Source organism: Parasteatoda tepidariorum, chromosome 8 (assembly GCF_043381705.1).
Source record: "Parasteatoda tepidariorum isolate YZ-2023 chromosome 8, CAS_Ptep_4.0, whole genome shotgun sequence".
Lineage (NCBI taxonomy): Eukaryota > Metazoa > Arthropoda > Arachnida > Araneae > Theridiidae > Parasteatoda > Parasteatoda tepidariorum.
In genome coordinates this window covers 85879695-85892477 of record NC_092211.1, presented here as the reverse complement: position 1 = coordinate 85892477, position 12783 = coordinate 85879695, and the positions used below count along the sequence as shown (strand labels likewise).

Here is a 12783-nt window from a genome sequence, read left to right as displayed (position 1 = left end):
TAAAAATAACAAGGATTTTCTCGTTTAAATCCAGTAACACAGTTTTGCTTTTTTTAAAATTCATATGACTTCAGTTTTGTTCTCATTATACAATAATATATTTGCTATTTCAGCTCCGTTTCAGTGATTTGGCACAACTTTTACAAAATGGATCTATATTCAAAGGATTACCCATGTGGCTTAGAAATATGGTAATTAGAATTAGCTTTGTTGCAGCCATTACCATTTGCCTTCTAATAGCTAGAGTTAAAATTATGGGAGCACAGTTGCCAATATTCACGAAGTAAGTTCATGATCTTTACTTGTGTATCATTTGCTAAAAATCCAGAATATTGAGAATTAAATTTATATGGTTAAAAAATTTGAACAGAACTTTACACAGAAGAGAATTTTTCGTGACATTGATGTTTTATTTAAATTTCTCATTAACGAAATTAATTTAGTTTTTGATCAGTTATTACAGTTCCACTTAGCTTAATTTTAATTTATGTACATAAAAGGAAAAAGAACTTTTAGAGCACATTAAAGTTTTTTTCCATTATTTTGACAAAATTTATTTCAGATAAATAGTTAATATCTGAAATTTTTTTCACTCTCTCAAGATGTTATAACAGAGGTTGGTATGAAGAGTGTTCCATGCATTTTTTTTTTCCATTTAAAATAACGTGTCATAAATGCAAAAGTATTTTCAGTGCTCAATGTATTTCAGATATACTACTATATTTTGTTACCTGGCCTTGTGTTATTATTCAGAAATCAACCCTAATTGTCTTTGAATATTCGAAATTTTTTTGTTGTTTTGATTTATGAGTATTACTATTAAATAATGAAACAAGCCTCATTTAAACTAATCAATATGAAACTTTTTTTTCTCTTTTTTAATGATACTGTTTTTTTATTTTTTTATCCTTAATTAACTAAAAAAATCCTATAACTTTATTTAATAAATTAAGTATATATTGTTATTCAAAATTGTGAGCTTAAAAGTATAAGTAAACAGAGTAGAAATATTTTATATTCAAATTCATTTAATGATAAACATAAAGGGGGTAATATTTTATTTGTAATAGTTATCGGGAAATTTATAATATTTCTTTCTATTATTTCTATCAATTATTTCTTTCTTATTTTTATGTTAGTAGCTACATAAAATAATATTGTCTCTGTAGTATTGAAAATTGAATAAGTGTGATATTTAATTTTCAGTTTTAACTGATTAATTCATGAATTTTTAGATTTGATAATCCAGCTGCTGCTTCTTCTACTCCAGTTAGACAATTAACATTCAATTACTTACTACCAGTTAATGCTTGGCTTCTTCTGTTTCCTTCTGACTTGTGCTGTGATTGGACGATGGGAACTATTCCACTTATAACTTCACTCTTAGATCCTCGTAATTTAGCCACTCTTGCCCTTTATGCAACGTTAGCTGCTATGTTATGGTTTGCTTTGACCGCAGACCCGAAACACTTCCAAATTATATCTATAGTAAGTTGTTTTATTAACTTTATCATCTATCAATTTCTTTCGATTATATTTATAAGTACATGTTGGGTTACTGACATTCAATCAATATTTATATTAGAAAGAAAATTTGAATGAAATTCTGTGAGGGTTATATTTAGCTTTTTTTATCTCACAAATAAATATTATAAATATAATATATATAAAGTAGATATATATAATAAATTATGTATAATAAAATGTATGTAATAAAATATATATAATAAAATATATATAATAAAATATATATAATAAACGCGTGTACTNTGTAATAAAATATATATAATAAAATATATATTATAAAATAAATATAATATAACAAATAAATAAACATAAATGCAAATTAGTCTAGATTCTATGAGCTATCAAAAATATATCTCCACCTACAAAATAGAGAATTCAAAATTTGTTATTTGAAACAATTTAAAATTGAAATTTGATTCATGAATTTGTCATTAATTATATATGAAATTGTTTTTGATTAGTCAATGTCACTTCTGGTGCTTCCATTTCTACCTGCTTCAAATATGTTTTTTCCTGTGGGCTTTGTGGTGGCAGAACGGATATTGTACATACCTAGTATGGGCTTCTGCTTTCTTATAGCCTATGGATGGAGCCTTATATACAGAAGAATGTAAGTCACCATTTAAAATATACTTTAGAAATTATGATCACACATTATAACAACAATCATTATTAATATACATGCTAATGAAGATAAACATAAATAAAATATTGGCAACTAAAATGTAAAAAAATAAAACAGTGTGAAATTGTTTATCATAAAAAATGAAGAAAATGAAAATGTAAAAATCTTAAAAATTATTCATTAGTTCTTTAGAAAAAACTGTATTATAAGGTTGCCATAAAAATTTACTTTAAAAGATGTGGAAATTTAAGAAGAAAAAAAAAAAACTGTACATCAAATAAAGACATTACATAATTTATTTTCAAAAATTGATTCAATAGGATCCCCAAAAAACTATATTTATTGTTTACATAGGATAAACAGTTTGTCTTATTTTAAATATGAATTAAAACTCTGCTTTAATAATGTTTATATGTTTATAAATTTTTATATCAATGTTATGATGTTTGGAGTCTTTTTCTCCAAATATCCGTATTTAGCTTTCCTGTGTCTCAAAAACCTCTTAGAAATTATTTTAATTCTTTTTTTCTATTATTTAACATAATATTTCATTTAGTGCTATAAATAATATAAAATGACACAAGTTTTATTTTTCAAAAAAAAATTTTCTTCATAAAATCTACATTAAAATGTTATTTAAATTTCATCAACCATATAAAAAAATATTGACAATTACAATATAAAATTAATCCCACACATTTGCTTATGGCATTGATTTTTGCACTACATCATTCAATAAACACAATAAAATGGTGATACTAACTTTTTAGTATCAGAATTTTATTGTATTGAATTATTTGTATTTCTTTTAATACATAAAATTAACTAAGCATTTTTAATACTAAAAGAAAGTACAAACCTTTTTTCATTTATCATTTTTAAATCATTATTGATGAAATTTTTTAAAAACTTGCTAAAATAGTTACCATTGTTTAACCTGTGTTGTTCCTGAACAACTTACTTCAAAAAATTGCTTCAATAACGATAGTTAAATTAACAGTTAAAGACAGGCTTAATTATTTAATCCAGACATTTTATCATTCATGGTAATTATGTTTGATTATAAAATGGAACTTTTATTATACGGAAAGAAAACTTTACTTCTTCACACTAAAATCAATTCAAAATATTCTGTATAAGCTCTATATTTTTACTACATTAGAATTTAAAAAAATTATAGTGTATTTATATTTAATTTTGTGAGGTACAAATTATGTAAAAAAAAATGTAGTTCACAAAATGGTGCAAATTTTAAAACTATTTTTCTTTGCTCTTTTCAGGGGAAGAAAACGTTATTTGATATATCTTATACTAGTAGTCATTATATTTCATTCTTTAAAAACGATTCTAAGAAATTTTGATTGGTAAGTAATGATTGTCTTTATAAAATTGTTGTTTTTATGATATTTCATATTTTTTTTAAACATAAATTCAGTATATTTTCAATCAATTGTGTTCTGATTAACCTGTATTATTGTCAACATTGACCTGTGACAATTGTGATACAGTTGGGAATTGTTGTTGGTTCAAAGTACTCTGTAAAAAAATTTTATTAAGTCAGTGAAACTGTAAATCTAAAAAAATGATTCTTAGTAATTTTGATTGATGTATCAATGCTTATGATCAATATCTGTTGCATTGTATCAATAATCACTATCTGTTACATTTTGCAGGTTACTAAGTTTTGACAATTTAATGATGGGGATTTTTTTTTTTACGAGGGAGAGAGAGTTTTTACACAATAAAGCTGGGCTATGCTGAAGAATGATGCTTTTTGTCTATGCACAAAATTTCTGCTTAATCAAATAAGCCTAATTTAGTTTGAATTGCTTGTTTATTACAAGTTATTTATATATTATTGAAAGGTAGTACAAGGATTATTACAAGGTATATATTAAAAAAGATCAAATTTTCAACTCTATTTTCTACAATATTACTTGTTAGGTACATTGAACAAATTGAAAACAACAATGGACTTTTTTTTTCCAAAATAATCTTGACTTAAAATGTTTTCATCAAAGGTTTTAGATAAAGTTATGCTTCATTCTTGAAAAATTGCTCAATATAACACATTTCTAAGGTTAATATGGATCCTTATCAACATGCATTTATTAGTTAATATTAATATATCATTGTGTTATTAAAATACAAAACTATTACAAATGCAAGGAAATTGAAAATTTTAAGGGTTGCTTGTATGTAATGTAGGTGTTAAATGTATTTGTATCATTGAATATTTTTTATGCATACTAATAAAAATTAAATTACATTTTAATTCAGAGCAAATTAATATTGAATACTTAAAGCTGCAGCTAATATCACAATAATAAAAGTATAAGACTGCACAAATGCTAAAAATATACATATTTTCATTTAGAAAATTGAAAAATTTTTTAGTCTTCTTTTATTACTTTGAAAATATTTGTTGCCTTCATATATTGAAATATAATTATAAATTTTAACTTTGGAAAAGCTCTATTATATTTCTTTTAAGAAACAAATTTTTATTTAATTAATTTATTATTTTTAAGGCAAAATTATACCAGTGCTTATTAATAATCATTTACTTTTAGTTTATTTTACTTTGCTATTTTATATTATGTTACAAATATTATTTTACATTAGGAATTATTTTATATCCATTTTAGGGTGTCTGAAAAAGAAATATTTGCTGCTGGTCTAAAAGTAAATCAAAGAAATGCTAAGCTGTATAATAATGTTGGCCATGCCTTAGAAAGTAAAGGCCAATTCAGTGAAGCTCTGCATTATTTTCTGCAAGCTGCAAGGTGATCATTTTCTCTCTATTGTTTAAAAGATTAATTTATACATTACAGTTTTTGTGGATGTGATGCCACAATAGGCATTACATATTTCCTACCTTTTAAAATTTCTTGAATTTCTTAAACTTATATTTTTTAAGTTATTCTTAATAGAATTGCAATTAAATTAAATCAATTATTTAACTTTTATTGTAATTTATGAAAAGCTAACATAAAATATTTTATTCTTTTCTTATCAATCAATGTAAGAGCTAATTTTTTATTTCAGTACTAATGTACTCATTAATTCATAAAATTTGAAAACAAAATTCTATTTATAACTCTTTATTTCTTACCGCAAATACGTTTAAGTGGCATGTTTATACTAATTCTCACAGTCTTGTTGGGGATTCGTAATGGCCAAAGTATTTTTAAATCTGATATTGATTATGAAGAGTTGGCTTTCTATTTGGCGATGTTATATTTCAAAAAATCACCAACCTTGGATCTCTTCCCCATGCTCCTAATTGTCTGTTGGGAACAATTAATTCACTTTCAATTTCCAATTTTTTGGCGACTGGGGGTGCCCTTTTGGGCATCCCATTCCCATCTGTTGAATATCAAAAAAATTGTAATTAAAATTTTCGATTAAAGAGAATGATTTTGCTTAGGGTTTTTTTCTTTAATTTTATATTTTAAATATGGCCATTTTTAATCAATTAATATTTACTTAATAAATAATATCTTTCTTTTAGGGTATTATTCATTTCTCTGAGATAATTATCACTATAGCACATCCAAATTAAGATGTATCTGCAACGACCAAAAATATGCTTAAAATATGCTGCCTGTACGAATCCACTAATTAATTTAAATCGATCTCCGTCCCAACAATGGGGAAAATTACATTATATGTGACATTTCGTGAAATATGTACATAAAAATGATGTACCACCAATTGACACAAATTTATAAATAATTCTGAATTAAACAATAGAGGAGACAATTGTTTCATTTATAAAAGATTTTTAAGGTGCCAAAAAGTCATAATTTTGAAAATAACAGCTGCTAAATAAAAACTATGCAACTCCAAATAAAAACTACTTATGATTTAAGATTGTTGAATGCCCATAATTATTTAGTGATGATGATCATCACTCACTCATTAAGAATGAAGCAGCCGCAGGAGACAGCTTGGTGAAAAAAGGAATTTATATTTAAGTAAGTTAAATACTGTGAGGAAATACCCTCAGGAAATACCTCCTCTATTTGCGACCACTTTTGGGAGGAGCAGAATTTTTTCCATAGACTTCCTGTTGAAGAAAATCTTTAGGAGAGACCATTAAAACCTCTCTCAGTGACCTGGTAAACATTTGCACCAAATGGGGGAAAAGGTCAAATAAAGAAACATTAAAAAATATTTGTGTGAGGCTCTTATTGAGAGAGCTCTTTTTGACGATACAATCTCATGTTGTATCGTCAAAATACTAGTCATACACAGTCAGAGTGCGCTAAAGACAATGCTATCAATAATTTACTTTTAAAGTTTAAAGCTAAATTAGGAAAAAAAGTTATTTTAGAAAAAACAAACATCTCAAACAAACCTCTTCTGCTCTTCTTCTAATGATATAAATTTAAATGCAAACTTAAAAAAGAGAAACATACTTGCTTATTTATTTAAAATAGCTTTATCATTTATAAATGGTAAATTTGTTTTTAAATATAATTATATCAGTTGGTATTATTTTTATGGACTAAATTTTATTCATCAATCCACCTTTTCATGATGTCAACAGAAGTGGCATTTCCGCACCAAGAAAATGACACTGACTAAAATTAGTCATTACAAATTTTTTACCGTGTTGTAAAATCATTTTAGTGTCCAACCTGATGACATTGGTGCTCATATGAATGTGGGGAGAACCTACAACAACTTAAAAATGTACGATGAAGCGGAACAAGCATTTTGGAAGGTAAGTTATATTCTAAATCTTGTGTTGAAAAATATTTTTTAAAAATAAACAATAGTTTAAAGTAATGATGTTTCAAGTCATTGCAATGATATCTTGTGTCAGCTGTAAAACTACAGGATAGTCCATGCTGTATATCTTAAAAGTTAAATAGGTCGTATAAACCCAATTAATTTTTTCAACTGTATCAATAAAAATCTTTATTTTCAAGTACTCTATCTGGCCAAAAATATCCGGACACCGGGCTGTTATACTCAGGATATCTGCACACCTGGAAAGTCATAAATTTCGGTATTGAACAAAATTTGTAATGAAATGTCATAATTTTAACTATTTAAAAAAAAAACATGAAAAGTCATGGATTTAGATCTCCAAAAAATCTTATTTTTAAAATGGAATTTACCCCCCAATTTCATGGTGTTCCGAATATCTGAATTTGTAGCAAAATCCCCACTCACACTTCTATTTTATTAAAATATAAAATGTTGTTCTTATAAAATCATGTTCTTTAAAAATTATGGTGTTCTTTAAAAAAATTAAAGAAAAAACATCATTTCTAGAGCGAGTTATCTTTTAAACTTCTGTGATTTCAGAATTTTTGTTATTATTTATTTTTATTTTATCAATTTAAAATTTTAGCTGAAGCAAACCAGTCATTGGCGAATTTTTTTATTTCTAAATGAGAACAGAAAAGATTAGGAGTATTTCTTTCCTTTCCGATGAACAAGAAAAGTGTCTTTAAATTGTAATTCTGCAGAAAAAAAGAGAAAAATTATTTGTTTTTGAAATTTTTTTTCCAGCTATTTTATTGCTTCAACTTTTTCTTTACTCTGTTTCTTAAATTTAGAATCTATAAATATGAAGATGCAGAGTATAACAGTTTTGGTTATACCTATCATTTCAATGAATGTTATTATAATGCTTTTTTAAATTTATTGTTGTGTTTTTGTTGGAGAAAATTGTAACTTAGTTAAGTCATGAAAAATTCTTGAAATTATTCATGGAAAGTCATGAATTTGAAAATCTAAAATGTTGCAGATGCCCTGTATAGTGGTAGAAGTATAATGGTGTGGGAGTGTTTCTCTTGGTTTGGGTTGTGTCCATTAGTTCCTGTAGTTGGAAACATGAACTCTGAGATGTATATTGACATTCTGGACAATGCGGCTCTCTTCCACCAAGATTACTGCTCCATTCACATATCGAGGCTTGCCCGGACGTTGTTTGACGAAATGGGTGTTTAAAATCTCGACTGGCCTTCTCAGTTCTAAATCCCAGAACACCTTTGGGATAAATTAGAGCGCAGATTGCATAGCCAGCCAAATCGGCCATCCTTCCTCACTGCTATGGAAGTCGATTCCAATGGCCACCTATCAAAAAACTGGTCGAAAGTCTTCCCAGGCGTGTGCAGGCTGCCATCAAGGCAAAAGGGGGAACTACATTATATTAATATGTGTCTCAGGTTGCTCTAAGTCCGAACCACTGGGTGTGCAGATTCTTTTGACCTTGTTTTTGCATTACTTTAATTACTTTTACTTATTTTATTAAATTACTTTTACTTTTTTATTTGATTACTTTTATTTTCTTTTTATTTAATTACTTTTCTATTACTTTACTGGATATTACAAATAATTTTTAACATTTTCTTCCACAGGCTAAAAATCTTTTACCTCGAGCTCGTCCAGGTGAAACATATCAGGCTCGCATCGCTCCGAGCCACCTTAATGTCTTTTTAAATCTTGCAAATTTAATATCTAGAAACGGCACCAGACTTCAAGAAGCCGATGCAGTAAGTTTTTTTACTCAGAATTTTTGCTTTTATTACATCTTATTCTAAACTAAAATTTAATCAGATACAAAGAAAAACTTAAACATCTTAGTGGAAACAAGAGAACTCTCACAAATCTAACAGCCTTACAGATATAGCTCATTGGTCTTCATGCTAGATCTGTAAAAAAAAAGTACTCAGTAGTAACTTCTTTTTTTCAGTGTATATTTCGAGTAAAAGTTTACGTTGATTTGAGAATAATTCCATGTACTATATTAACTAAAGAGCTATTACATAATATTAAACAATTTTGTTGCCATGTTACAAAGAGTTTTTTTTTTTAGATTATGTATATAAAAATTATTCTGATGATGTAGTTTGATTACTTTATTTACAGCTATATCGTCAAGCTATTAGGATGCGTTCTGACTATATACAAGCCTATATAAATAGAGGGGATATTCTCATAAAGTTAAACAAGTATGTCATTTTTTAATGTTGTATTGTCTTATAAACTAAAATGTTGTTATATTTAAGTTTATTGACTATTCTTTTATTGAGACAGAAAATGACATATGTTCTTGATCAGTTACTTAGTATTAAAATAATTTAAGTTAAAATATTAAAATTTATTACTGACTATCTTGCCATTTTATGTTTGTAAGATAATCATAAATATATTGTAAGATGTCAAAAAACTGTAACTGTAAATATGAGTTAGTTTCTGTTGAAAAAAAAAAAGGTTTACTATCAAGATGAGTTTTGTTATGTCTTTGACTCCCTAATTCATTTGTTTTCTGAGTTCAGCCTAAAGTAGAGATGCCTATTTTTGGCCTTATCCATTTTTGAGGGGGGAAAAAAACTAAATAGGGTAAAAACTATAACTTAAAGGAAAAACAAACTTTTATCTTTATTTTTTTATCAAAATATCAGAGAAGCATACTCACAAATTTATACACTGTAGGCACATTGTGTATTTTAATAATAATATACTTGTTAGTCTTGTTACTTTGGATAACATAATAATAAGTTACACTTAAATTTATTTTCAATTTCTTAAAATTTATTTTCAATAAACAATAAAGAACTGTCACATTTTAGAAATTTGAATAATAGGCAATTTTATTCATTTAAATATATCTGTACAAACCTGCTTCTAATGTAAAATTATATATTTTCTTAAACTTGAAATGAACTAAGAATATATAATCAACCAAGGGGATACTTTTAAATGAAAACAAACACGAATAAGACTGTTCAGATGCAAATAACATGTGACATGCACATGGACGCCAAGGGAATATTTGGATGTTGTTACATTCTAAAAAAAATAAATGAATAAAAAATCTTTAGTTTTAAACTGCAATTTTTTAGTTTAAAATTTATAAAACTTGCGCACTGGTATATTGTGACTGTCCTCTTCTGAAAATAAACGGTTAACTTAATTGTAGTAATTTAATAGTTAAATAACTATTTATTTATTTTTTATCAATGTTTTCTAAAACATTTAATTTAAGCTATTTTATATACTAAACTTAACTGTTAAGCATCTTAATTGTTACGCAAAATGCTTGCTTTCTCTTGAGTAATGCTTGCAAAAAGCATTAAATTTCTTTTTTTTTTCAGAAAAAAAAACTGTTTTAAAAATAATTTAATTTATATAAAAAGGACAAGCTTACCTAAGTATAGGGAGGTTGTATTTAATATCTGAATGGAGAACTTTTTTTTAGGACTTCTGAGGCAAGGGAAGTTTATGAAAAAGCATTGTCTCTCGATAACAACAATCCGGATATATATTATAATGTAAGTGAAAGATTTTTATTTTTGATGATGTTATATAAATTGTGCTTGTATTTACAGACTAACCATATATCTTTTTATGTTAGTTAAACAAATTTTATACTTTTGTTAAAGAAAAAAAAAGAAAGTGAAAAAATAATGAACTAATTTTTCCATGCATAAATGTTGGCTATTGAAAACCTGTATGACACTCTGTGAGAAGTATCTTCATTGTGTCATGTGTGTTTTCTATAACAGTTTCATTAAAAAGCAGAGAAAAATTTATTATGAATTTAAGTTTATCATTGTTTAGTTAATGAATAATCTTGTTTTTCTTTTTTAGTTGGGTGTTGTGCATCTGGAACAGAGCAAACTAACCGAAGCTTTGGAATATTTTGATAAAGCCTTAGAGTTAGATCCAGAGCATGAAGTAAAATAATTAGTATTTTATAATTTATGTTACATTTTGTACTAATGTAGCTTTAAAATAATTAGAGAAATAATAGTTAGAGTTTGTTTTTCAAACGATGTGATAGTGGTTTTTCTTTTCTACCTCTTTTTACTGTTAATTTTTTAATGTTGTGTTATTAGATGCTTGCTATATTAGTAAAAATTAATAATTTAAAAAATGAAAGATTGTTATTATTTTAAAATAATATTTATTACTCTACATTTCAGCAAGCACTGATGAACTCTGCTGTTCTTATACAAGAGAGTGGCAATGCTTTGAAGAGAAAAGTGGCCTATGACAGGTATGCAGAAAAAAAAATTGTTTACAGCTAAGAAATAACAAATTAGTTAATTTTTTTATTTATTTTCAAAAAGTTGTTTGGAACCTTAATGCTAAGAAACTACTGGAGGAAATTATATTGAATATTATATTCAGGTATTCTACAATATGGGATTTAAAGTCATAACATAATAAATGAACAAAAGAAGTTTTCTTTAAAAAAGTATAAAATTTAAAAAAGTGTTGCTATAAAACTAAGTTGTGCCATTTTTTAAGTTTAGTTTTTTTAATGAAAATTATGGATCAAAATTTTACAGTTCTTTTTCATGATTGTTAAGCTTTGGCTATCATATTGTTTTAATAATTAAACTTCAAATATCTGGCCTATCAATTTGAATTAAGTTTTTTTTTTCAATAATATTTTAAATTTGATATTTTGTGATGACCCATGAAATCAAATTTACTTTTTCAAGTTATCATCCTTAAAATGTTTTTCTGATTAAAATCTAATTGGAATATTTAGATACATAAAGATTTTCAATTTTCAAGCCTCCTTTACCGAGTAATTGGAGTTTGCAGACACATCAAAGCGTTTTATAAATAAATTTCTTTATTAAATATTTTTGAGCGTGTTCCCACCTGAATATTTTCAAAATATTAGACTTTTAAAATAATATGCGTTATTCAGAACACAAAGCTAAGCATGGCAAAATGCTAATTATAATTTGTTTTTAATTTTATGTCTTAGGTCTGTTTATATCGTGATGATTGAAATAAATCTGATTCTGATAATTATTTATTTTTATCATGTTCAAAAATTGTTAATAAATTTTTTTAATAAAGTTTTCATTGTACTGTTTAAGACTTCACAAGTTACTGAAGAAAGGGAAAGTAAACGAGAGAATTTATTTTAATCTTGCAATGCTTGCCATGGATGATAAAGAAAATTCGCTCGCTGAGAGATGGTTTAAGGAAGCTATTGAGGTAATTAATAAACACTCTGATGAATAAATTTCAATAAAAGTCGCATTGACATTCATTTTTATTTTATCACATTATTCTATATGATTCTGTTATATTATGAAAAAAAAAAGTCTCTTCTCACGTCTCTGTTCTAAATCTATGCTTTTTTACATATGTACTAATCAATAATATAATTGTAATTTGCAATTTAAAGAGCTTCGTAGAAAAACAGTTGTTTTGTTACAATTTCAGTGAATTTAGAAAATAGTATGAGAGCAATACAAAGGTTTTTCCCAAGAATTTTTTAAAACTAAAAACTGTGTTATTTAAAGGTCAAGTATTAATTTAACTTTCTATTTATAAATATATTAATAAAATTTGACATTCTAAAATATGTTAGCATAATATTATTTTGATATATATCTATGTTCTTTCATAAAGCTTCTCAGTCATGCATTTGAATAAATATACAGGGTGTCTCAGTTAAGCGTTTCAGAACTTCTAAGAGGGGGCATCCTGACGACTCGAAATCATATAGCAATGTGGGGTCGGAAATGCTTTCCTGAAGCGGTGACGTACGCAGAAGCACCATAAAGAAAAGAGACAGTAAGTGAAAAATCACTATAATAATATATTGAAAAAATTATATGGTACATGGGCCAAAG

General features: G+C 26.2%; 1 protein-coding gene across 1 annotated transcript in view; it reads left to right on the top strand.

The window, feature by feature from the left end:
* LOC107443870 (protein O-mannosyl-transferase Tmtc3) overlaps window positions 1-12783 on the top strand; it is a 42278-nt gene that overhangs the window by 19885 nt on the left and 9610 nt on the right. Inside the window, exons 7-18 of the mRNA XM_016057875.3 lie at window positions 114-283; window positions 1236-1488; window positions 1989-2137; window positions 3433-3516; window positions 4801-4938; window positions 6791-6884; window positions 8533-8667; window positions 9044-9126; window positions 10377-10449; window positions 10769-10855; window positions 11104-11177; window positions 12019-12139. Coding sequence (XP_015913361.2) covers window positions 114-283; window positions 1236-1488; window positions 1989-2137; window positions 3433-3516; window positions 4801-4938; window positions 6791-6884; window positions 8533-8667; window positions 9044-9126; window positions 10377-10449; window positions 10769-10855; window positions 11104-11177; window positions 12019-12139 — 1461 coding nt within the window. The remainder of the gene's footprint in view (window positions 1-113; window positions 284-1235; window positions 1489-1988; window positions 2138-3432; window positions 3517-4800; window positions 4939-6790; window positions 6885-8532; window positions 8668-9043; window positions 9127-10376; window positions 10450-10768; window positions 10856-11103; window positions 11178-12018; window positions 12140-12783) is intronic.